Consider the following 21,476-nt stretch of genomic DNA (forward strand, 5'->3'; position numbering starts at 1 on the left):
TTTAATTTTTTTCCCAGTGTTTCAATCATTGGTTATTTTAAAATTACTTTAAAAATAAGACTTTTATAGGTAGAAACAGACTGAAAAGGCACATCCAAGTGGATAGCAGGTTGCTCTGTGGGTGATGTAAGATGCTGAGGTGTCCATTTTCTTTGTAATGATGATAGCTAAGGTTTGTTGAGCAGTTACTATATGACAGTCTATGTGGAACACCCTTGATATGCATTATCACTTGAACCTCAAAATAGTCCTGCAAGACAGATACTTTTATTATAACAGCTCATGTTTTTGGAGAGCTGGTATGTTCTAGAGATGGAGGAAAAACCCTTTCTGTGTACTCACGCTGATACCCAGAGACTCCTCTGGGAGGTCTCAACCCATTTCACAGAGGGGAACTGTTGCCGCCCGCAGCAACAATCTCCCGGTAATTTATCATAGGTGGACTGGAACTGAACTACTTCTATTACTGAACTGCTTCCTTGCTTGTTTGCTTGTTTATAGTTTATAGAGGAAGAGAGGCTTTGCTTACTTTTAGTTTTAGAGGAAGAAAAGCTTTGAGAGGAAGAAAGACTTTGCTTAGAGGAAAAGAGACTTTGCTTAGAGGAAAAGAGACTTTGCTTAATTTTAGAGAATGCTACTCTTTCAGAGAGGCTACATTTATCAAAGGTCTACTGCTTCTTAAAGGTGGGTCGCTTCTTGGACGTGCGGTGTGCAGCCTACGTCCAACCTGTGACCCCCACGTTCTACGATCTGTGATCTGGAGGTGTCTTCTTAGTCCCTCGTTCTGCGATCTATCAGAGGTGCTGCTTATCCGAGGTGCTTCCTATAGGTGTGTGTCTTATATACCTAAGGCAGCCAATCAGCTTAGGATTAGCACAATTGAAGCACGCCCCTCGGTACCAATCAAGAAAGAATGAGGAATATCTGTTGACCACTAGCACAAAGGGACATTAACTAATTAGGCAAAAGTAGATCACGCTGTGTTAACACTAACTAACTATGCACCACCTCTTGGCTCGATGCCAGCCGCCATCTTAGGGTTACCCAAACATGTCTCTGCAGGGAACTGAGGCACAGCGAGTACTGGCACCATCCCACACAGGGAAACTGAGGCTTGGAAACACTAAGCGTTCTAATTACAAAGTGAGTAGAGACATAAGTAGAGACCCTGGGCTTGTGGATGGCCACAGAGTGGCAGATACCTGCAGCTCGTGGGTCAGCCTGCTCCTCTGTCCCTATCCCTGCAGGTCATTCAGGGAAACCAGGCTGCATGGCACTTTGACACAGAGAAAGACAAGAGTTCAGAGAGAAAGGTTGACATTCCCTCCACACATGCTGCGTGTCCTACTGTATCCAGCCAGCAGTGGTGTCTCCTTGGAGAGCTGGCCTCCAAGCGAGGCTGACTGCAAGAGACATGACATGACCAGTGGAGAGAAAATGGGATCCATGGTGTCTTCTTTTTCCCATGTGCTTATAATGCAGAGCAAAGCCACAGAGCATCATGGAAACTTAGTGAAGTGCTTTGCCTGTGTCTGGGCCACACAGAGCCACCATGTCAGCTCTCCTGGGTTCTTCACTACAGTCCAAAAATATGTGTTTTATTAGCATCCCCCCTTCTGAGATGCAGAAACCAGCACAGAGAGGTTGAAGCACTAGCCCAGAGCTCTCAGCAGCTAGGCAGAGGCTCCAGAATCCACACCCATCCCAGCTCTGAAACCCACACTTAGCTCCAAGGGGCTCCCTGCCATGCATGTTGATTTCCAGTTACCCTTCCATGCATTCAAATGGCTTCTTTTACATAGCAAAGTCTGGGGTTTGACTCAGCCATTGTAAGCCTTGCTTACTCGTGTCTGAGTTCACTGGGGACCTGATCAAGCTGAGACCCAGAAGCCATGTATCATGGGACAGGCTGCTAAGCGTCTGTAAGCTTCTGTTCTTCCTTGGGTACATCGAGGATGATGGCACCCAACCCATTGCACCTCTGGAAGGAATCGTGAGCTGACAGGTAGAAATACACAGCCCTGTCCCCAGCATGGCACAGTCAACACTCGACACAGCCTTCTGCCTATGTGGACTTGAATCACATACCCACAATTGTGTTTTCATGCATAAAAGATAAATATACAGCTTAACAAATTGTTGCGAGGCACACACTCCTGTCACCTGTAAACACATGAATCACAAAACCAACACCAGAGGGCAACCTTCATTGGGCCCCCACCCGACTCCTCCTTTCTCACATGTGACCACCTCCCTGCTCTGTAGCATGACTGTGGTCCTGATTTCTGTAATATTCATTTGCCTGGATTTCTTTATGGCCCAGCTCCCTAGTTTCAGATCCCTGAAGAATTAGCTTATGCTGCCTTGAATTCTCTGTAGCTGGTATCACGCCAGCTGCATCATTTTGTTCAGCATGTATGTCTAAGATTGGTCTGTGATTTTGAAGATTTGTTGTGCATAGCCATCAATGAGATGAGGTTTTCTTTGCTGTGCAGTGTTTCCAGGGTGTAGAGAGATCCCCATGCATGTATCTGTCCCACTGTGGATGGGTAGATGAGCATCTCTGTTTTTGTTCCAGGGTTGGGGAATGTCAACTAACTGCTGGTGGAACTGTTCTTGGGTGTGTCTCCCAGTACATGTGGGCACTCTCTGTGTGGGGTGTTCCCTGGGAGTTGGAATCAATGGTACCCATCGATTAGTGGGTCTTTAGGTTAGTTGATCTGCCGTTTTTCAGACACCGCCACCGATTTGCTGAGTGTTCAATTTACACTCCTACCAACAGTATGCAAGTGTGCCAGAGACCCCACACCCCCGTGGACACTTGGCATCCTCAGAGTCTAGTCAGCAGAGAGTGCAATGGTATCCCTCTGGGGTTTGAACCTGCAGTTCCCTACATTCTTTTGGGCGTTCCTTTCATACTTTATTGTCTACTTGAATTTCCTGTTTTGTAAGGTACTTCTTATGGTTTCTGGCATTTCTGGACTGGTTTGACTTTTTCTCATTAATTGATAGTAGTTTTTATACAGTTCAGATATGAGCTCTCTAATTTTTAGGTGTGTTATAAAGAGATATGTTGCAAATTTATTTTTCTATATTCCCAATTCCTTAGCGGGCTCCTCTGATGAATCTGATGAGTGAAATTCCTAACTGTAATGTAAACCAGCTTATCCACCTATTCCTTTGATGGCTAGTGCTTCTTACGTGTGAGAATCATGAAGTCATTTTATTCTGTCATCTTCTAGAAGTTCAGTTGTTTTCCTTTTCACATCTAAGGTCCCTGATTTGCCTGGAGTTCATTTTTGCATGTGTTGTAAGGTGATTTTGTTTTTCCTCCATCTTTTAAAGTTGTTAGCCAGGTGCAATGGAGAAGCTGAGGCAGGACAGTTGTAAGTTCAAGGTCAGTTTGGGCAACTTGGTGAGACCCTTAACAACCTAATGAGAACCTTTTTTAAAATAAAAAAGGCTGGAGATGTAGCTCAGTGGTAAAGTGCCCCTGGGTTCAATCCTAATTCCCCCCAAATTCATATGTATATATATATTTTTTTCACATATATTTTTCACGTATATATATATATATATGAAATTTCAGTTTGTCCCAGCACCATTTATGGAAAAGGCCATCCCTTCCCCCACTGCTCTGAAATGCACATAACTTGTCATAAATCAGGTGTCCAAAAAGGTGTGGGTGATTTCTGGGTTGCATCCTCTGCTTTATTGGGACATCCACCGTTCTTTGTGCTGAAAGCATACTGTCTTCATCGTACAGCTTTGGAAGCAGTCCTGATAACCTGGCAGGCCAAGTCTTGGCATCTGTTCTTCAGAAGCGTCTAGACTGGTTGTGGTTCTCAGCATTTCAATAAACAATTTAGAATCAGCTTGTTACGTGCCAAAAACAAACAAAAATGTTCTCTAGTACTTTTAGAAATCAACTATCGTATATCATTAATAAATTTGCATAATTCTTCCCGGACCAGTAAATTCCAAATAGAAAATTCCAGATGGATTTTCCAAATTCTTGTTGGGCTAGATGCCTCTGACCTGACTCTTTGTGTCGGCTCCGTAGTGAGTCCCAGGACTGTTGCATCTAGAAGGAGGCTCAGGTGTACAGCCCTGAGAGAGCCCCATGCAGAAAGGCTTGAGAAAGGGCACTGGGTGAAGAGTGGCAGGTGGGGTCTGTGTCCAGCTCTGCACCGCTCCTGAGGGTGCACAGGATAGCCTGCCATCAAGGAAAGTCACTCCCTCCTTGCTCTCTGTGGCTGCTGTAACTGGTGCTCTTGTTCGCACATCCTTTGGATAATTCGTGTGCCTCCTGTGCATCAGCACAGCTAGGAGTGTGCAGAAGAATTAAGGAGCCACCTCCCCCTCAGGGAGCCTAGCTCTCCAGGGTCTCTGGGCCTGCACCCCAGTCAACACCAGGTCTGAGAAGTGACCCCCCCAACCACCAAAACACACAAATATTCCATGATCAGAAAACCAAAAAGCTTCCAGCAGCATCCTGCTCGTGCATATTCACAACTATAAGATGGAGGTGTCTAAGCATTTAGCCCAGCACCTCCCCAAGTGTGCCTAATGATTATATTAGTTTCCTATCGCTGCTATTAATAAATTACTAGAAACAGTGACTTAGCACAGATTTATCTTACACTTGTGGAGGTCAGAAGTCAGTACGGGGTCTCACTAGAACTGAATCAAGGTAATTGGGCAGGGCTGAGGTCGCTTCTGGAGGGCCAGTCCATTTCCTTGCCTTTTCCAGCCTCCAGAGGCTGCCCGTGTGCTTGGTTCATGGTGCTGTCCCGTCCCTGCAGAGCCAGTGTCACTCATCCAGTCTTTTTCAAGATGCCATCTCTCTGGCGCTGTGGCCACAGTTGACTCCTCTGCCTCCCTCTTCCGCATTTAAAGGGACCTTGTGATTATGTTGGACTATGAGGATGATCCAGTATAATCTCTTAAGATTACCTGATTAGAAACTTTTAATTCCATCTGCAACCTTAATTCTCTTGTCATTTAAAGACCACAGTCCCAGTGTCCAGGGATGGGGCTGTGGGCGTCTTTGGAGGCCATGATTCTGCCCGCAGAGGCAGAGTCAACCTGTGAGTGCACTCACCCCCACTTCAGGGCACATCCTACTCAGCAGCACCTGCAGTTTGTAGGGCTGGGTGTGGGCGGGGAATCTCTCTCTGTGTCTTGCGTTCTTGTCTTACACTGCTCCTGGTAGCATTCCATAAGCTGGTTGGTTTCCTTTCATCCTCCACAATGCAAACCCCACAAAGACAGGGATTTTGTCTGTTTTGTTCACTGCCGTAAACCAGTGATTGGTAGTCTCTCCAATAAAACAGCAAGTTTCTTGAGGGCCAGGTCACCTTGACCAAGTTCATCTCTTCTTCTCTAGAGCTTCAAGGCGACTGGTGCTCAATCTGCAGTCTGTCTAGCATGGGAGGAGGCAAGCTCACCAGCAGGAGGCATTACTGGGTGCCATCTCCTCAGGGATTTGCCACAGTCCATACTTGAGCCAGAAACCACTTTAACCTCTGAGCATAGGTCGAGATAATCAGCTTCTCAGTAAAATTTGCACTGGTGGTTCCCAAACTTCTGGGTTCACCTTGCCCACTGTCTCAGTTATATTTTTCAGTGAATCTGCATGAATTAGCTGATGTTTTTATTTATCAAGCAGGAAGACTCAAACTAGTTATTATGTCCTAACAACATAGTAACTGTTTGAAAAAATAATACATATACATTAAATACAACTATTTTTATCTTTGACCCTAATCTCTTATAGAGGGCCATGTGTCCCTGTTGGGAGTAACACAGCTTCTCAAACCGTGGAATCAGATTAGATGTTGCCATCCTCATTTCCTCTTCCAAACTGATTTGCATAAGTACTTTTCCCCATAGCAACTGCGGAAAATAGTCCATAAAGATCAGATGCCAACTAAGGGAATATGGTGTGAGCCAGTGTTGAAACCATCACCTACCTTGGAGGAGGAGTTCCATGAGTAGTGTATTACTTCCAGGTTAGCTTTCCATTATGTTTGACCAGCAGTACCAAGCAGAGAGTGGACTCTGGCAGTCAGTCCATCTATGTCCTAGGGAGACCAACCTCCGCTGCTTCCCAGCAGGCACCCTCTTCTTACCTGGCCTGTTCCCAGCTCCAACCATCTCCCTAATGGTGACTTTAGGAGGTGAGGCATGGAGGTGACATGAGTTCTGGTAGGAGGGGGATCAGGGACCTGGGTGTACTCTGGCCTTCATCCTATGGAGGAGAGATAGGTGTTATCTGTCTAATCGGCACTTCCATGGCTTTTGCTGTGTGCTGCGTACCAGGCGCTATTATAAGCACTTTGCAAATAGCAGGTCATTCATTCAATCCTAACCATATCCCTGTGAAGCTGCTCTCATATTACCCCCATTTTACAGATGAGAAAACTGGAGTACAAGGAGGTTCAATATGCCTTGTCCAAGATTCACGGAGCTGGGATTTGAACCCAGATGTCCATGCCTTCCCCTGGGCTTTTCCCTTACTGGGTCAGGAAACCTGGCTTCAGGCTCCTCCTTCCCCCATGCCGCCTTTTGGCTGTGTGCTGCCAGCCAGGCATGGGACCTCTGGGATCCCGTTCCTTCTTCTGTGAAGTGAGCACAGTAAACTTACCCTTGGGTCATTGAAAGAATTAGAGGAGACTGCAGGTAAAGTGTTTTCCGTTACCCAGGGTAGTAGAAAGAAAGGAGCCTTCATGTTTCTCTGGCAGCCTGTCCCAGGCTCTCTTCCACAGCGCCCCTCTGCCAGGTGTAGAGGAGCCTGGCAGACAGCAGAGGGCAGTGCTGGGCTGCAGAAGAACAGCACTCGCTGTTCACTCAGGGATCCTGGATCTTAGTGCCTGAGATAATCTGTTTCTCACCCATTTCGGCAGAACTTTTGAGGTGGTTTTGCTAAATGAATAAGAACAAAATCACAGCTTGGAAGAATTAATTCATTGGAGAGCCACAGAAGCAAATTCAGAAGTAACTCTTGTGAGATCATGGTCCCCCTCACACCTTAGGAACCAACTCTCCCTGAGTACCCTGGGCTGCTCCCTCTGCCTCTGCTCCATCTGAGGTGCTGCCCTGGGATATCGCTGAAGTGGAAACAGTGCCTCCTGATGGCATCTCTCTGAGGAAGAGCCACTTAGAAAATGGCCCCCAGAGATTCCAACTGAATCTCTGGGAAAAAAATGCCCTTCTCACAAAAATATTTGTGCCCTGTCTCTTTCATTGATTTTTGGAAATGACTTCTGTCATTTTGGTATAGGGAGAGAACTCTGATCTGTTAAAAGGGAAAACCAACTCCAAGTGGTATGGAAACCTACCCCTCTCCCAGAGGATCTAGGGCAGGCCAGACTCTTGGCTGTTACCATGAGCTCCTTTCTCATGTATCTGTGCCTGCAGACCACCATCCACCTGAGCTGCCAGAGCTATCACTGCAGCTCAGGATGGTCCTGCAGGACTCCTGTGGGCAGCAGGGTCAGCAGCTCAAGGGAAGGACAGGACCTGGGGAACAGTCAGTATTCAGGAAATGTCTATCAAAATTGAAGCTTGGTTAAACAGATACAGCCTGTGGGTTTTCGTTTGGACAGTACTTTTCCCAGGATCATCCAAAAGTATTGTACAGAATTCCAGATACTAGATCCATCAGATAATTCTGCAGGGACCAGGGCCGGCCATCTTCTCAAATGCTGTGGACATATGAGCGCAGAACAACTGTAACTGCCAAGAAGACAGATAGTGACACCCGAATGTGGGGGGGGAGGGGTTGCAAATTGAAATTAGTAAAATGCCTAATTAGCTGTCCTCAAAGCATGTCATTGTATGAATTAACAAAATTCACACTATTTGCTAAATTTAGTGAACATAAACATTTCATTACATTTGAAAATAATCTGTGGCTTAGATTTTTCTCACTTCACAGGAATTCTCGAGTTTGCACAATGTGTGTTGAGGAATCTTAGAAAACCGTGAATTCCATAAATTACATAAAGCCAAATAAATACAAAAATCAAAATTATAAAAAAATCCTTTTGAAGTTGTTGATAGCAGGAAAACTATTTAATGATAGATGTGGATTTTTTAAAAATGTGTTTGATGGATGGGTGAAGTCTCCCAAAGGTATGTGTGCTATGGCCCACAAATACCTGTGTCAAAGAAATCTATCAGAATCACATAGAATTCTGGCATAATGTGCAGGACTTTAATGGAGTTTCTAAAAATGAGAAGTCCTGGATCTTCCCCTCTCAGCTGTTTAGATTCATTCCTGTAAGATCATTTGTAGTAATCAGACATCTCATCTGATAAATGTGAAATGATCTCCTTGACCTTTGATGATTTTACTTATTAAATGGCTTCTTTTTTTAATCTAAACTTTTGTCTTCTTTCAGGAATCCTGTTCACAATGTTGGTATTTGGACCTGCCTGTGGATTTATTCTGGGCTCTTTCTGTACCAAAATCTACGTGGATGCAGTCTTCATTGACACAAGTAAGGAACAGACCTCCACGTCTAACCACCAGCTATGAGAATTTCCTTCCTTGTAAAGGAAGCCTCTTGGTTTCTAAAACCTTCCTACTAAGCAATAGCCCTGTGGTAGTCAGCTTTCAGATCCTGTGACAAATACCTGAGGTAATCAACTTGAAAATAGGAAAACTTCAGTTTGGCTCATGGTTTCAGAGGTTTCAGTCTTTATCAGTTGGCCCATTGCTTTTGGACTTGTGGTGAGGCAGCAACTCATTGCAGCCAGGGAGTGAAGGCAGAGAGAAAGGGTCTAACCTCCCAATATCCCCTTCTAGGACACACTCCCAATGACTTAGCTTCCTTCCATTAGGCCCCAACTGCTAGAGGTTCCACTACCTCCCAACTAGGCCACAGGCTGGCTTTGATTCTTCAGATCTATACTTTATTTTCCTCATCTGAAAATTAAGCATAACAATAATCACATCTGCCTCAGAACTATTTTTAAGAATGAATGAGAGGAAGTATGTGGAAGAAATGCCTGGCATTTACTCACTGAAAGTTGGCCCAGTAACTATATAAAAGCCTTACTTTGTGAACTGAAAATTGTAGCACATGTTCTGGAAATGTGAAGTTCAAGTTGCCTTTGGCATCAGTGAGACAGATCATTTGAAAATCCTTTTTATAGAATCACGGTTATGATGTCCTTTGTCAGGAAACACCCCACTCAAAACCGTCTTAAGTAAAACCTGTTATGTTCTTGGTTTGCTGTGGTCCTTCCTGCCTGTGATTCTGTGTGATCTAAGAGGGTGCTAGTCAGGGTGGGCTTAGGTTATGCTGTGGTGACAAGTAATTCCAAAATCTAAGTGATTTTATCCATCCAAAATTTATTTCTGGGTCACACACCCTGTTCAACACAGGTTGGGAGTGTTAGAGAGAGTGGAACTTGGCTCATTGCTCCAGGATAATGGAAGCTTCATCCTGACCCCAACTTGTACAGTTGCCACAGCAGGAAGCCAGTCCATGACATACTGCACATGGGCCCTTGAAACTTGTGCTCAGAAATGATGCATTGTTTTTACTCATTTGCTGTGTCACAAATGACTCCAAACTTAGTGACATAGACATTTATTATCTCACAACTTTTTCTGTGGATCTAGAGTATAAGAGCAGCTTAGCTGGGTGGTTCTGGCTCTGAGTTTCTTAGGCTAAAATCAAGGAGTTGACCCAGTCAGCAGTCATCTCAATCCCAACTGGGAAAGGATCTACTTCCAAATCCGTGCCTGTGGTGTTGGCAGCCTTAGAAGGTCCATTTCCAGGCTGATAGCACTGGGTCTCTCAATAGGAGTACTTCACTGGGAACAAATACCCCAAGAGAGGATGGAAGAGAGAGAGAGCACCTAAGATAAGGAGACACAGTCTTTTAATAACCTCATATCAGAATTAGTGTCTCGTTACATCTGCTGCACTCTGCTTGCTAGACCAGTCATGTGTTCAGGTCCACTGTCAAGGAGAAGAATAATTACACACAGACGTGAATACTGAGGGACAGGGATCTTTGGGGACCATCTAAGACATTGCCTACCACAAATACCTGGGTCAAAACTCAGTCATGTACCTGAAAGAGAATGCTGTGTTTCTCTGTAGTTCAATGAACAATGAAACCACAGTTCCTTTCTCCCTAAAAACGGAAGGGAGAAGCCATACCAACTTTTCATGCTGATCTGTTCTCAAGATCAATAAGAACTCTCAGTCCCTGGGTTCCCAATCCATCACCTCTGGACAGTGCTAAATTTACTAATTCACCCCAAAGAAATAATGTGGTTTTAAATCCAATCAAGTCGCTTTGTGATTCACTCCATTAATCGCACTGATATATTTACTTGTAGCTAATGACGTTACAAATTTCCAAGTGGAAAATAAAATCAAGTGCAGCCTTATTTATTCTTGTCAAGTGCTGGGAGGTGATGGGATGCCGCTGCTTCCCACAGCTGGCTGGCCCTTTTAACCCCACTTCCAACATGCAAAGAGAAAAATAGGTTGGTGAGAGAAACACCCAGGAAGTGAGCCAGCAGCAATCTTGCTTCTGGGGCAGGAAAGCCAGCTCTCACTGCTGAGAGCAGCACAGGACAGAGGCAGGAGGAGGGTAAGGAAGGGGAAGCTCCCAGCATAAAGGGGAGCTGCCTTGAAGGAGGAGTGAAGTGGCCGGGCTGAGTATTTTGCCTTTGGCATATTATCCATGGCTTCTGAAAGCAAGCTTGTGAATGGCCAGAATCTGAGTCAGAAAGAACTTCAGGTGTTATTCTCTTCCAAATATTTCATATTCTCAATGAGGAAACTGAGTCTCAGAGAGGGAAAAAGAGGGACCCAATGTAAAGGGTGCATCTGTATAAAACCCAGGTCTCCTGAGCCAACATGCAGGTATCTCCACTTCAAGATTGCCCTTACCCAGCTCCCTTCTGAGAAAGAGCATCTTTTCTCAGAGCCCAGAATGACCAAAGGATATACATGTAGCTTGGATATACATGTATACTTCAGGGTCATACTTTAGGGGTCCACCTGTCCACTCTCAGAACACTCAGCTTGCTGAGGCTGTTCCTTCAGCCTAGAATGCTGTTTCCATCCCATTCTGTCCATCTTTGCTCATCCTTCAAGGCCCAGTGTGAAACAACACCATCTATAGTTCTCATCTCATTGGCAATTTGATACCTCCCCTGTGCAAGACAGAGAGATGGGTGCTTTTCCCTTCTGTCTGGGCATCTTGAGATTGGCAGTCTTCTTCACTCCAAGTTGATAGGGGACTTCCTGGTCTGTTTCTGAGGAATGGAAGATGCTTTGTGAGTCACCGTCTTTTGTTTGCATCTTTCCCCCCAAGATCCTGAGGTTGGTGGTTGGTGCCGCTCCCTGCCAGTAGAGGGCAGAAGAATACCACGTATTCTATTATGGAGTCATACACGGAATTCTAGTTTCCAGCAATTTTTATTATTTCTAATCTTGTGACCAAAACTTGTCATCACTGAGTGAATTTGGCTATATTTTGAGGAAAGTAGTCTCCGTACTTTAGGGTCTTCCCTATGTTTTCCTCACTTACCTAAAACAGAGCCTTGCTTTGCTTTAGAGCTGTTCAACAAGTGGCAGTGTTACCTTAAGCATGAATGTCCAGGGACTGTGGACATAGCCACATGTTTCTGAAATCCCAGCTGAGAGCAGGGGGTTCTGGAGAGGCATCTGTTTGTTTTGAGGCAGCAAGGTAGGTTCACAGAGGACCCTTGCTGTGGGTCAAGGGAGGGAAAAAGTTACCTTCCCCCATGAAGCCTAGTGGCAGCTGAGGAAGAGTCTGGGACAAAACCTGGTTGGAACCTGAGAGCAGGTGCAGCAGGGGCTGCAGGGGAGGGGTTGCTTGTAGGATTGGGCTGCTGTGGCAGGAGAGGCCCACAGGACAGCTCCCCTGGAGGCTCACCAGACTGGGCCTGGGCATAGCATTCTACTGCCCCCACCTTTCATGTTTGATAGCTATGTGGCTCCCTTTGCCCCTTTTCTTAGGGAGTATAGATCCCTCCTCTGAGAGCTGTGGGAAGAAATGATGGTACTTGCAGGATTTCCTTTTTTGGATCTCTTTGTTAAATGAAAACTCAATTAAGAACAAGACCTTGAAAAAGAGAGGACTTGGTTGCAGAGTGTGCACCTGATCGTTGAATTGACCAACCTTGACAGTGTGGGCTTATTAAATGGAGAAGTTCAGGAACAGCAGTGACCATGAATTGATCACTTGCTGAAGCTGTACGTAGATTGTCTTATTGGAATTTCAGAGCCTTATCATGGGAGCAAGGGACCTACTATTGACGAGGCTTTATCATGTAGAGGGTAAGAGTTTGGGCACAGGATTCAGGCATGAATCCAGACTAGACTCCTCATCTGAGGGATATTACTCCTCATTTGTCTGTGTGCATGTGACACAAGTTAATCACTCAAAGCACTTAGTGCCTGGCATAGAGTAAGGACACAATAAATGATAGGTCTGAGGAGGAATCTGAGCTGTTAACTAATTTCCACAGTCAATATGAGATAGAGCAAGGATACAACCTCAGGCTTATCTGACCCCAAAACGCCACTCCTAGCCTAGCAGCTTGCTTTTCTGAAACCTGGTTTTAACCAGAAGGCTTCTGCCTTCCATGGACAAAGGCCTTGCTGAGCTCACCTGACCTCACCAGCACATCCATGTCCTAAGGCATACACCAGCTGGCCCTGCAGACAGCTGCATGTTGTTTGCATCTGGAGCAAAATATGGCCGTCTGTTTGCTCCACAAAAAAAGGTCAGCAAGCTGAGCTCCTTCTGCTCTGTCATTCGGAGAACTGGTACCACTGCCAGATTCCTTCATTTTGGACTGATTATCCCAATGACTGGGATCCTGAATGTTCCCCGGCACCCTCCCCCCCCCTCCCAGTCTCCAGTTTCTAATTAGATTTGTAACTTAATGATACTCCTGGAATTCTGTAGTCCCATAGCAAAAGTTTGGCAAATAGGTTCAACAAATAGGTAAATGAACTAAAAAAAAAAAAGTGCCCAGAGAGCTGTAGGAGCTTTTACATACCAGGAGGAAGAAGTAAAAATGTCCTGTTTGCTTTGACCTGATCTTCTCACAATCTCAGGTTTTCTCATGGGTGGGCTGGTTGATTGGTTTTAAACTGGTTTAAATTCCATTGCCAGTGATTTCCTTTGACTTTGGAAATGGGTGGGAATCTCAATAGACCCCTTATGTTCACGTGCCCCTTCACAGAGGAAGCAGACAGCTGTCAACAGCTCCCTCAGCTTACCCAACGCAAATGACAAAAAATTCCCCAAATTCAGATGCCCAAGGGGAAACATTAGAAAAATAAATCTTATAAAAAAGAAGATCCTTCCATGCCCAGGGACTTCTATGCAAAGCCAGGCCCAACTGTCTGGTCTCTGGCAGAGGGGCCTTCCATCATGGTGCACCTAGCAGGTACCTTTCCTGCTCTGCTTTGCTCCCATTCTTCTCTCTAGATTATGCTGCAGTAACAAATACCCCTGACACCTCAGTTGCTTAGAATACTAAAGGTTTTTTTTTTTCCTTGTTCGTATTGTACATCTTAATTTCCATCTGAAATGAACCAGCATGTTTTACGAGTGCTTGGATTGGCCAAGGGTTAGACAAGTGACTGGAGGAAGTGAGGCCTCTGAGGAAATTATTCCTTGCTCAGGATTTCCCCTCAGCTGGGGATACCAATTTGCCCCATTCTGTTCAACATCTTTCTTCATGTATGCATCATGTATCTGACTTCATTGACCGTTTGATGCATTTTACTAGATGAGACAGATTGGTGCTTTTCTGTTGTGCTCTGAGCATCTTGCTGCAAAAGCTTGCATTAAAAGGCTGAAACTGCAGTAATTTTTTAAAGTCAAGACATGAACTAGAATCTGATAGAAAGAGAAGTGGTTTTCAAGCCTCATGGTGTCCTACCTGTACCTAAAACAATACTTTTTCTATCCAAATCTTCCTGGGTCCACTACTCTCACAGAGTAAGAATGTATTTTTTAAGTCTTTTGCACTAGGCAAGATAGGCTGGGTTATGCAGCAGTAACAAATACCCCTGACACCTCAGTGGCTTAGAATACTAATGGTTTATTTCTTATTCACATCCATTGCAAGTCAATAGGAAATCTTGTTCATTGTAGCCTGTCAGATACTATTTAGGAGGAATAAATGTGGGGACTCATGTACCAGTTCATATATACTTCCCCACAGAAGTGACACATGTCCCCTCTGCTCGTGTTTCATGGGCTCATGGCTACATCAGACTTCACAGAGTAAGGGCAGTGTAATTCCCTTGTCCCTGGAAGAGGAGGCAATCCGGATGCAGAGATTGTTAACGTCTACCTCTCCATTCTTTGTCAGCCTATGTGGAAAACTCCCTCTCAGTATCAGTAATTCTGGAACAGTCTACTGAGCCTTGACAATTGCCAGGCAAGTAGAAGGAGATTTTTCACAGTAACTGGCCAAAATGCCTCATAAAAATATTACTCATTGTGGAGATGGGTGGAGAAAATAAGTTTCCAGACTAGTTTAAGCATTAGTCATCTTCCCAAAAGTAGGTTGGAAGTTGGTCATGAAGCCTACCCATGTAGAGAGAGCAGCACGCTTCAGAGCCAAGTGGTTTCTCCTTAGTGTGTTATTTCTTTCCCTGCCATGGTGCTCTGGATAATTAAAATTGAGGAGGGAAAAATCAATACTTCTCAAAATAGCCAGTGATGATTTTCCCGATCTACAAAATCTTGCCCTCCACGTACCTCCCCGCAGGCCCCATCTTCTGGCCTCACCCAACAGGCAGCTGTGCTTTGGTTCTGACACACAGGATGCACTCTTCCCTGTCATTCAAACTTCCAGCCAACCTAGCCTTTCCACACATACCTGCAGGGAGCAGGTGGACTTATTTATACAAACAGCCGCCTGCCTCCCCCATCCCTCTCCCTGGGATGTTTTCTCGCACATAGAACAGAGTCACTAACTTCCTATGACTTTCTACGTAGGACTATTTTTGTTTCCCCAACAACTGCTAGGATTTCTTTCTCTTTCATCACTCACATCTGCCAGCGCTTCAATTCCCCCTTTATGGAGCCTGTAGACAAAGGAGGGAAGCTGGCAGCTCTCTTTGCTGCCTTTTGTTTTCATTCATTGCTTAGCAGCAGGTGAAGAAACAGTAAGTGACTAGTGAAACAGTCCTGTACAGCTACCCCAGGCAATTTCACTTCCTTTTCTCTTTCCTCATTTGCATAAGGATGCTTTCAGGATCACCTTGTGTTTTCCTATGCCATAAACCTGTTTTAAAAAAAAAAAAAAAAAAAAAAAAAAAAAAGTCCAAACATTGAAATTCTCATTCGTATACATAGAAACTTAAAAGTGGAAATAATAAGAGCTGCCATATGCAAAGAACTTTCTGTGTGCTGGGGGGTTCTTATGATTTCTTATCCTTTCTACCACTCTAGGTGAATGCCGTCTTTATTTTGCAGATTATGACACCAAGGCTCTGGAGTGCTATGTCTAATAAGAGGCAGAACTGGGATTCAGCCCCAAGTTCTCTGAAGCATCTTTCTGGTCCCTTTTTATTGCCATTGGTTGACAAGGACAGAGATCAACAATGTTGCAAAGCCAGCTTGCCACCTCTCAGAAGAGCTGGTGGTCTTAGGTCTGTTGCACAAAGCACAGGAAGGAATCATTCACCCAGGGCTCTGTAGGAAGCACAGAGTGCAGCTTATCAAGAGCAAAAGTAAGCCGAGGGGCAGAGTGTGGGCCTTGGCGTGCAAAAGCCTGAGTTCCAGTCTTCAACTTTGTGAACCTGGGTAGGGAACCTAACCTTTCTAAGTCTCAGTTTCTCCATCTAAATAAAATCAGATAATGAATGGGCAAAATAGGGATAATGAAGTTTGCCTTGAAGAGTAGCAGGGAGGGTTGACTGGGATGGGTACGACTGTGCTCTGCATAATGGCTGGTGAAGAAGACACCCTCAATAAATGATGGCTGGCATTATCATTAGTGTTAGCTGAGGAGTCTTCAGGGAGAGCACTTTATAAATGGTGAAGTGTTCATCTGGTGTCTGCAGTCATTACTCTTCCCAGAGCTGTCCATCCATCTGGTTCAGGCCTGCAGCCCAGTTGGTCTTAACTCATATGCCATTGCCTGGGTCTCCAAGAATTTCCCTGTGGACCCCAGGAGCATGGTTTATCATCAAAGAGCAACTCATCTGGGAATGCTGCTTTGCAGGGCAGCTGTAAAAAGAAAGAAGGAAAAATACCAAGAAGAAGGCTATAGTCTGTGTTCCCATGACTTCAGCTGGCAAGTAAAAAATAACAGTCCAATGCAGCCAAGCCACATACAGAGTGCCTTTAAGCACATGAGCTGGCTGCAGAGCTTTCTAGTAGAGGGACAGTGCCAAACCACAGACCACCAACAAGGTTTGAATTAACCTGTCCACTAGCAGAATCCGGGCCATAAAGAACAAGCTGGTATCCATTGGGGGCTCAAGCATGTGCCAGACACTGTTCTGAGCACGTTATGGCTGATGTGGTTGTTAGTTGGATCTTCCCAGGGACTCCATAAGGTAAGTACTGTCGTCATCATCAACATTATATAGATTAGTAAAATGAGGCATAGTGAGTTTAAACTACTGGCCTGAAGTGCTGCAGAGAGAAGGGGCCAGGACTTCAACCAAGGCCTCTTGGTTACACGTGGAGATCCAGCTCTGTGCTCTCCATCTACGTTCAATATCTTCCCTTTTAAGCTGTAAACTTGATGTAAGGCAGGGAGAGGGCTGTCGAATGGGATTTCAGATAAGCTGTATTGGGAGGTGAGTGAATAGACCTAGTGAAAGCCTACCCTTGAACAATAAATGTTTCCTTGTGTTTTCGCACATGCACCTTGGCAGCGCTGCTAAGTCAGCCAATTCTAGCTTCAATTCAGTGGCGTCTGGCTTCTCACTGGTTTTGTTTAGACTGATATAAACACAGGGTAGACAAGAAAATTAAGGAGGGAACGTGATCAGTCTCAGGCTCCGAGAGAAACCAAAGCACTGATGTGGAACCGATAGGTTTTCTAGCCCCATGGCCAGTCCTCCCTCCCCAGTCTCTTTCTAGAGCCCTTGAACCTCTGCACTGCGGAGCCTCTGCTGCTCAAGTCCTCAGCAATATTCCCACGGCCCGTGTGTCCCTCCCACTCAGCTGTGCTCTCTCCCTTTTCTTGCAGGTAACCTGGACATCACTCCAGACGACCCCCGCTGGATTGGAGCCTGGTGGGGTGGCTTTCTGCTCTGCGGTGCCTTACTCTTCTTCTCCTCCCTCTTGATGTTCGGGTTCCCACAGTCCCTGCCCCCACACTCAGACCCTGCCATGGAAAGTGAGCAGGCCATGCTCCCAGAAAGAGAGTATGAGAGGCCCAAGCCCAGCAATGGGGTCCTGAGGCACCCCCTGGAGCCAGACAGCAGTGCCTCCTGCTTCCAGCAACTGAGAGGTAAGGGCAGCTCTTCCACCCATGGTCAGAAATAAGGGAATTGAAATGTGAGGGGATGTGGGAAAGGGTGGTACTTAGGACTAGATGCTAGAGGACTTGAGTTGAGGCTGAATCATATTTGATGTGCATGATTGGCCCCCAGCCCTGTGCTTATGACCAGACTTGCTTAATAAAAACAAAAATAATCAGCATTTACTGCTGGAACCCCAATGGTTAATATAGGATCTGATGTATAATAAGCATGCCTATCTATAGAAGGAAGAACACAAATGAGGATTGAGGAAGCAAAACCTTCCAAGCAACTCTTTTCAACTCTTTAAGTCCACTTATGAGCACCATGAAGCTATAGAGGGCTTTTGAAGTAGGCTCCTTTTGCTTGGTACACACGTTCTTTAAACAGCTACCTCCAAAGTGCATTTCTTTAGATTCGCTGTCCTTCCTCCACTAAAGATGAGAGATGTGTTCCTCCAGAAGGAAATGCCAACCCCCTCTTGGTAACAGAGCCATCCAATGGAATGCAGCAAAACCCTGGCTATCGTTTTTAAAAGAAAATCTAGCTCAGCTTTCCTGACAAAATGGTGAGGCATAAACAGCAATGCAGAATGAGAATGAGAGGTCTCCCCAGGTTGCTTCCATCTTCTTCACAGTCCCTTCAAGGCAAGGAAAATGACAGAGTAGCTGAACATCACCCAGCAGCCTCAGAAGCAGCTCACTGTCTGTCACAGTTGCCCCCTGGTGAGCTACGTGTGGTGAACCCTGATTCACAGGGCTCCTTTCTTGGGTCCACTGAAGTACCTGCTGGATTTCAGAAATGAGCAAGTTGCTGCAGGCAGGAACAAGGATGGGGCATTGCTTCTGTAGTGGAATAAAGGCAACGTCCAGTCTCCTCTTTGCACGAGCTGAGCACTCAGCCATCGAGCAAGCCCTTGGCGTCATCTACAGATGCAGCCCTCCAGGACTGTCTTTGATCTAACGCTGAGAGTCTCTATGCTGAGCTTCTGTATAGCAAGGCACATCTGCTATGGATGCTCAAGAGCCTTGGACAGCCTCATATTTGGACCACTGTCTCCCTCCTCTCCAGCACTGCCACTGTTCACTTCTTCCTGCTGTGTTTGCACAAGTGTTAAATGGTCACACAGTTCCTCCCTGACAGCACTGTCCTGCGAACAGAAGCACCGCCTGCGGAAGACCGTTAATCGTACCTGTTAATCCGTTAGGAATTGAAAGAACGTGTGCGATTTCTGAAAAGACACTAATTTAATAACCTAATGTCATGTCTGATCCCATGTTCCATGTCAGTTTGTACCAATGCTAGGATTTGAAATTGTCTATAGAAGATCATAAAATTCATATAAGTTCTAGAATGAATAGGTAAGTGAAAGGGCCACCAAGTTTCATCCGCAGAGGTTGCTTGGCAGGGACCATCCCCTCGATTTGTGTGTGCTTAATTGATAATAGAGTTACTTCTGGGAGACCCCCAGCTAGCTAAAGGGTGATGCCTGCTGCTCCTCTCTAGCCACAGAGACCATCCCAGTAACCAAACTCACAGGAACAAATTGGGCTGACACAAGAGTGGGCTTGGCAGAGGGCACCCAGAGTGGTGATGCCAGCCTCTCCTGATCTCTCCTCACCCCAGCATGACAGCCCTGTCTTGCAAGAAGTTCACAGTAATCTCTCATCTTCCATCTGTGGGCTTATAAGAATGATAAAGATCAAAGAACTCACTATCTTGTGCAGGAGTAGACCAGAAGCCAGCAAGGGTGGCCGGAGACAGGGGAAACCATAGCAGCAACAACACAGAAGGGTAGGGAGATGCAGCAGACAGGCAGGGAGGAGCCCACCTCTCCCAGGAGGGGCGAGGGAAGAATCAGAGACCAAGCTGAACTGAGTCATGAGGGGCTGTCATGGCTTCAGATTACATGAGATCCTACTGGAGGCTGGGTGCACAGTGGTAGCTTAGTGGCCTATATCCTGGAGCCGGTCCACTAGAGGAGGTATATGATATGTGAGGTCAAATCAAAAACAACATAAGCATTAGGTGAGCTGTACCTGAGCTGACAGGTTCACAATTGGGTGGAAAGTTCTGGAATACACTAGACCATAAATGATCACAAGTTGTCTTCTGTATAAACACCAAACTTCTGATGATTAATGATTTTTTTTTTCACTTAGAATTAACAATTCCCAGAGGCAGCTGGTCCACTAATGGACTAGAGGGAGTTCTAGCAGGAGAGGAAGGCTGTGTTTCTAGAAGACTCTTCCCCAGAGCCAGAGTGCAGCATGTGAGCTATTATGCTAATAAGTCTTACACATTCCAGCACATGGAGAGGAGGCCCTGGGGCTTGCATTCATTCTTTCCCCCATGAGACAAATGTTTTTGCCATGTGGACATTTTCACCAAAAGCATCATGCAGTGGCATGGCAGCATCCCCAAACTAACTTTTCATCCAGTTTGCAGCCTTGAAGGTCCCTGTGGTATCCAGGCAATGTACTATATGTTTACATGTAAAACTAAGCTGAGCAATGTTGCACACACCAGAGGAATTAACATGGCTCAGAAAACCTATAGATCGCAATTGCTCATGTGTTTTGCTTGAGCTTGCAAAAGGGTTTCTTCTTCCGCCATCAATCTGTGTCCCCTACCATGCTCTGGGGTCCGTTGGGAGAGACATAGGGCAGCCTATCTGATAGCAGACCCACCTGGGTTCAAATTCAACTCAACCTCTCTTCCTGGACCATGTCACTTCACTCTGCCAGGCTTTACCATGTGGGATCTGGTTTAATCTTTACCACAGCTGCAGGAGGTTGGTTTTATTACTATACCCATTTAAAGAGGAAATTGAGCTGTGGTGATATTGAGTTTGGGTCTGTGGTTCCATTTTTCAGGGCACTCCCCACCAAAAGCAGGCCTCGAAGGTTGATTTCCAACAAAGTCAGCCATCACTTGGGTCTGTAACCCTTAGCAAAAGGTGAGAGATGGAAAGTACAGCATCTTGTTCTGGAACAGCCCAGGAGTCCCCAGCTTATAGTGGCTGTCATGTAAGCATTTTACAAAGCAGTCAGCCGATGAACAAATGCTTGGGATTATTAAATTCCAGTAACTCCCCCAGGTGGAAGCCTGCCAATCCAGGGCAGCTGTGCTACCAAATAACTTTTACTTTAAGCCCTGGCTCTGAAATCCTCCTCCCTGATCTTGCTCTTTTTTTTTTTTTTTTCCCCCAGTACCAGGGATTGAACCCAGGGGCACTTAACCACTGAGCCACATCCTCAGGTCTTTTTATTATTTTATTTAGAGATGGGGTCTTGCTGAGTTAATTAGTGCCTCACTAAATTACTTAGGCTGGCTTTGAACTCGCAATCCTCCTGCCTCAGCCTCCTGAGCCACTGGGATTACCGGCGTACACCACTGCACCTAGCCAGATCTTGCTCTTTGAATGACCCAGCTCTGTCCAGGTAACTCCCTCTGTTCTAGCACTATCCTTTCTTCCCCTCTCCTGTGAGTATGCTGTGTGTTGGCTTGGACTGGACCTGGCATGGTCTCCTGAGCATCTAGGAGATGCTCAGATTTTGCAGAATTCTTTGTGAAAGGCTGCACCTGGAGTAAGAAAGGAGTTAAAGGGATTGTAATAGACCATGTACAATATTATATCACTGTATGTTAAATTTCACATCCAGTTTTGTAATAGGTATGGGCTCATTTTGAAATAGACGTGTACAGCATTATCAGCTAATCTCCTTTAGATGTCACATCTACGGTCTTGCATTTCATTGTAAGTTGTGTCTGGTACTCTGGGAAGCCTTGACAGGACCTCGGGCTGCTCTATAGCTGCATATCTCTCCATCTTCACCCTCACACTCTCTGCAGTTCCTGAAAAGCATCCTGAATGCTCCTCTCTGCTGCTGTTTCTTCCCCCTTTAGAGTACTTCTGGGCTAGGCTCTGTCCTCACCTTTCCAGGAAGCCTCCTGCATTCCCTT

General features: G+C 45.6%; 1 protein-coding gene across 2 annotated transcripts in view; it reads left to right on the top strand.

The window, feature by feature from the left end:
• Slco3a1 (solute carrier organic anion transporter family member 3A1) overlaps positions 1-21,476 on the top strand; it is a 304,202-nt gene that overhangs the window by 223,482 nt on the left and 59,244 nt on the right. For both annotated transcript variants that reach the window (XM_047542190.1, XM_047542191.1), the window contains exons 3-4: positions 8,409-8,507; positions 17,237-17,500. In XM_047542190.1, coding sequence (XP_047398146.1) covers positions 8,409-8,507; positions 17,237-17,500 — 363 coding nt within the window. The remainder of the gene's footprint in view (positions 1-8,408; positions 8,508-17,236; positions 17,501-21,476) is intronic.

The sequence above is a fragment of the Sciurus carolinensis genome, chromosome 2 (genome assembly GCF_902686445.1).
Source record: "Sciurus carolinensis chromosome 2, mSciCar1.2, whole genome shotgun sequence".
Taxonomy (NCBI): Eukaryota; Metazoa; Chordata; class Mammalia; order Rodentia; family Sciuridae; genus Sciurus; species Sciurus carolinensis.